General features: G+C 57.2%; 4 protein-coding genes across 4 annotated transcripts; 3 read left to right on the plus strand and 1 right to left on the minus strand.

The window, feature by feature from the left end:
• Positions 1–165: 165 nt before the first annotated feature.
• On the plus strand, positions 166–678 carry K452DRAFT_216065 (uncharacterized protein; the record flags this gene model as incomplete). The annotated part of the gene is made up of 1 exon (XM_033536248.1): positions 166–678. A coding segment is annotated over one exon (513 nt), but the record flags the coding sequence as incomplete, so codon positions are not given.
• Positions 679–1,204: 526 nt separating this feature from the next.
• K452DRAFT_61002 (uncharacterized protein) lies at positions 1,205–1,971 on the plus strand. The gene has a single exon (XM_033546904.1). The coding sequence runs from the start codon at positions 1,373–1,375 to the stop codon at positions 1,796–1,798; it is 426 nt and encodes a 141-aa protein (XP_033390865.1). The 5' UTR covers positions 1,205–1,372; the 3' UTR covers positions 1,799–1,971.
• Positions 1,927–2,780, minus strand: K452DRAFT_60991 (uncharacterized protein). Its single transcript, XM_033546903.1, has one exon. The coding sequence runs from the start codon at positions 2,548–2,550 to the stop codon at positions 2,059–2,061; it is 492 nt and encodes a 163-aa protein (XP_033390866.1). The 5' UTR covers positions 2,551–2,780; the 3' UTR covers positions 1,927–2,058.
• Positions 2,781–3,693: 913 nt separating this feature from the next.
• K452DRAFT_293439 (uncharacterized protein) lies at positions 3,694–4,409 on the plus strand. The gene is made up of 3 exons (XM_033541569.1): positions 3,694–3,832; positions 3,909–4,114; positions 4,190–4,409. Exons 1-3 carry the CDS (start codon positions 3,730–3,732, stop codon positions 4,355–4,357), a joined length of 477 nt encoding a protein of 158 aa, XP_033390867.1. The 5' UTR covers positions 3,694–3,729; the 3' UTR covers positions 4,358–4,409.
• The last annotated feature ends 146 nt before the right edge of the window (positions 4,410–4,555 follow it).

The following is a 4,555-nucleotide window of genomic DNA, read 5'->3' on the forward strand; positions in this document are numbered from 1 at the left end:
GGGGGGGGGCAAAATAGCAGATATCGGGGGGCAAATTAACTCGAGCCGTACGCAAATCAGTCATCTATCATCATGGAAGCTACCCACTTGTACAATGCTGTGCAACAAGAGAATCTCCTAAGCAGCCGCTGGACGGACATGGAGACCATCTACCGCATCCACACCCAGAAGTCGGTCTTGAGTGGTGACGTCCCGAAGAATTTCGAACAATACCTTCGCCGCTTTAGATTACACCTGGGTTACTCCGCGACTTTCTATGCGAAAAACAAACGCCAGTATGCCCAAGACCAAGACCCCGACGACTGCCATCGCAGTTCTGGTCGTGGCAAGAAAAGCCTCAAAGATCGGGCGCCAGTATCTCATCAGTTCAAGAAAAGATACTGCAGCAATAGATGCAAAACCTTCTCGTATGCGGACGTGTTGAAGTTCATGGCCGAGAGCGGGTGGAACTACCGACATTGCCAGGAAGCCGACTGCCTTGGCCATGGAGCCAGACACGATACGTCGAGTAAGCCCCAAAACACGGAGGTGCAGCTGCCGACCACGCCCCTCCTTCTTTTCGGCTTGTGCAGAGCTCTGCAAACCGAGCAGCTTGCGCTGACATTCGACCATCTGACGATGACACGCTTGTGCTGGATGGTTCTGCGCCGCGTGAAGGCCGAAGTCAACCAGGAGCTACTGGACCTTTTTGGCCAGGATGCATACTATCCAGGCGTGGATCCTGAGAACCAGTGCATCGTTGGCTGGATCTTCGACGCCGGCTATAGTGACAGGAAGTGCCGCTCGAAAAAGAACTATGAGACAAACGTCCACAAGAACGATGTGTTTGAGAGGGCGGCGAAGATGGTTGATGCTGTTATTAGCGGGGCGCTTGGAGGACTGGTGACTGACACCTTAGAGAAGGAGTATGGCTTGAAGCTTCCGGATAACGGCAAGAGCAAGGACGAAGTCAAGGACGAGAGCAAGGAGGAAGCCAAGGATGAAGGCCAGGACGAAGCCACGGACCAAGGCAATGACGATGGCACTGCTGAGTAGGCTCGATTGCCCATGCGAAGTCAGTTCTTTCTTAGCAAATGATGACAAAGACTGAAATTTGATGTAGGAGTATGAATTGGTAGCGACTGTACAATGTATTGCAATGAACAAAAACTCAGAACCACTCAAAGAATTGCTAGCGGGGTCTGCCGCTCATGTGTTATTGATAACTGATCCGACCTCTGAAGGGTAGTGTATGATCCCTCGAAGCTTGCCAAACTGAAAGAGTGGTGAAGAAGATCCATCGTGGAGGCACTGGAGGTCGTGGAGACGCACCCTCGGGCCATGTTTCGTCCGTCGATAAATATAGGCACCCACGTGTACCTACCCACTACCTATGTGCCCACCCACCCACCAAAACGCGGGCCGCGGGGCCGTGTACCCGGCGCCAGGCGCCGCTTGCGGCTTGCAACAACGCCTCCAACAGCACGCACGATTCCTCTGGCACCATTCATCTGCGGCCAGGCCACCCGTTGGCTGCATCCACGACGCCCTTGCCGCTTCGACCGTGTCATCGGCTGCACGTTACTGTCCGTCCATCCCACGCGCATCCTTGCCTCCGTTGCCGAATTCACCCAACCACTGGTCGTCCCGCATAAGCCTCGCTTTCAATGCGCTTGCAGCCGAGGGCGGGTCCAATTGGACTTCTCGAAGCCAAGACGCGGCATGGCACTCTACCAGCCATTGCACCCCACCCCACCCTTCAACCCAGCCTAACCGCAATGCGCCGGCTCGCAAGATAGCTGCAATGGACTCCATCTAGGCACACAGGATCGTCGTCCCCGCACTGTTGGTAATTTGCCACGATCGCGAAACCCAACAGAGCCGGAACGTCTGGTCATGGGGATGATGATCGAAGGAACACTGTCGGGTGACGGATGGGCTGCAAATGCGGTATGTCGTACGATGTAGCGAATGTGGTATACTGTTGAGGAGCGACAAGGGCGACGACCAATGATGCATTGGCCTGGACAAGGCTTTGATGCGGTCGGTGGCAAGGAGGTCGAATCCTGCTGGATGAGACTAGGTGCTGTAGGTCAGGGCCGCGTAAGTGAGTGCCACTTGAACCGGCAAGGCGAAAAGGCATTCGAAACAAAAGCAAATCGACTTAGATGGGCGAACGACATGGCCCAACAGTCTCGGCGAGGTAGAGGCTCCAGACGTGCGTCTGGGCGAGCTCCGCGGAAGCCAGCCAGCCCCGCAAGCACCATCTCCAGTCCATCGCCAAGACGCATAAGCCGCACTCATTCTCGTGCCTGACTGCACGCCTGAAGCATGATGCAGAGGCCGGCCGCAGGTGTGCAGACGCAGAAATAGGTAATATTCACCTGCACAGCAGCTCGCTAAGCCCCCCGCGAACGCAGATAGGCAGCAAACAGGCAAAAGCAACCTGCCTAAGCCCCACATCTGCGCTGACCTCATCACAGCAGCCACAGAGCCGCCCGCGGCTTGTCGCCGATGCGCACCGTTCGGTGTGACGGGCCCTGCAGCTTGCCCTACATACCTGTCGCGCATGTCAGGGCGTGAAGAAACGGCCGCGGAAGAATTCCTAAGCACCACCGAGAGGGGACGTCTACGTACATACAAAAGCAGCGAAAACGGGCAGACGACGCCCCTGTCATCATTCGTAATCCCGTCGGTGTGAGTAGGTAAGCGCGAGCGGGTGGGTAGGCGGTGACGAAGCAGCTTGTTTCCTTCCACGCAGCAGCACAGCGAGCGCGCGCCGAAACGCCGAAGCAAGTCGTCCACTACATACAGATCTAGGTATAATTGGCGACGAGCAGGCGATTGGGTCGCGGAGCCCTACGCCGCACGCGGCTCCCACGCCAAACGAACGAACCCGCAGCCCTGGAACGAAGCAGCGACAGATGCTCGAGCTAGCGCAAGACCCGTGGCTGTGGGCGCGACAGCGGTCGGTGAGGGTGTGATTTTCAGGAACGAGGCGGCTGAGTCAGACAAGGGTGGGATGCAGATGCATGGAAGGATCGGAGATCGCGAGCCTCGTACTCGCTAGCAAGCAAGCAAGCAAGCAAGCACGCGGCGTCGACGACGGTCGACCTGGTAGACGGCCTCTGCAGCAGGCGAAAACCTTCCCCCGGGCGCGGTACGCAGGACCCCGAAAGGAGCGGCGCCACACCTTGTGTGGAACAAGGTTGGCGGCGGGGGCGAGGAGGAGGAAGGAGGAGGAGCAGCGGCGGCGCGCGCGTTCCATCTGCTGCCTGGAGGGAGGGAAGGCGGACAGGAACATAGGGCTGAATCGCGCCCGTCGCGTGGCTGAGCCCGAGGGGCCGAATCCTTTGCGCAGGGGGGTGTTGGATGCGGAGCAGGGGGGCGTGGAGAGCCCCGACTTTGGCTTTGGCTTTGACCCCCACGGAAGCCTCAGGGCAGGCCACCACCGCTTTTCTTAGCCGTCAGCGGCTTGAGAAAAATTCGGCCCCAGGCTTGCTAGGTACCTGCCCCTACGCAATGGGCAACTTCGAGACATTCGCCGTCCTAGGTGCCCTGGGGCCTGTCCGGGTCCCTACCTATTGTCTGGCTATATAAGACGCTGCGTCTGCTGGTTCTTGGGGCTCTACAACAGACAAACACTTCACTAGCAAGCATCCAAAAGCAACATTACTACTCAACCCGCAAGACCTTCTTGTTCTCCAACACCTTCCAATCACCATATCACCACCACCCAACCCAATCGCAATGGCCCAAAGTCAATTCCACCCCATCCCCGGCGTCGCCGCTCTGGTCTACAATAGAGAGGGCAAGATTCTGTTTGCGCAGCGAAAAGGCATTCTCGGCAACGGTGAGCAACCAGCCTTTCTTTCTTCTGCAAAAATCACCATCGTCATCATTGAGACTGACGCTCCTCCGCTCCCCAGGCAAGTGGGCTCCCGCCGGCGGGCACCTCGAGATCGGCGAGACCTTCACCGAGTGCGCCGAGCGCGAGGTCATGGAGGAAACGGGCCTGCGCACCAAGAACCACCGCTTCGTCGGCGCGACGAGCGACATGATGCCGAATGCGCGCAAGCACTACGTCAGTCTGTACGTAGCGTGCGAGCTCGTGGACCCGGACGCCCAGCCTGTGGTATGTAGACACACACCCGCAACGGTCCTGTTGCTCTCCTCTGCAAGGATGTAGACGCTGATGAGTGCACCGCAGAACATGGAGCCTGAGAAGTGCGGCGGCTTCCAGTGGTTGAGCATGGATGAGGTCAGGCTGTGGGCCAACAATTTCGCCAACGAGGCGCCTGAGTGGCAGGACAAGCGACTTTTCCGGCCCATTTTGAACGTGCTCAAGGCCTACCCGGACAACGACATGCTGCGGTAGATTCGGGCTCGTTGTGGCATTACATATATCCCTTGTCTTTTTTGCGACCCCGGGCGGTGTTTGGCTGGGAGGTATATATCGGGTGGATTTTCTGTGGGATACGGGTTTGGCGCAAAAATAGCGGCTGTATTCTGACCTTTTTGACGTTTGGGATACACTTAGATTATTGCTAGCCTTGCTTTTTTTTTTTTTTTTTTT

Source organism: Aplosporella prunicola (genome assembly GCF_010093885.1).
Source record: "Aplosporella prunicola CBS 121167 unplaced genomic scaffold K452scaffold_185, whole genome shotgun sequence".
NCBI classification, from domain to species: domain Eukaryota; kingdom Fungi; phylum Ascomycota; class Dothideomycetes; order Botryosphaeriales; family Aplosporellaceae; genus Aplosporella; species Aplosporella prunicola.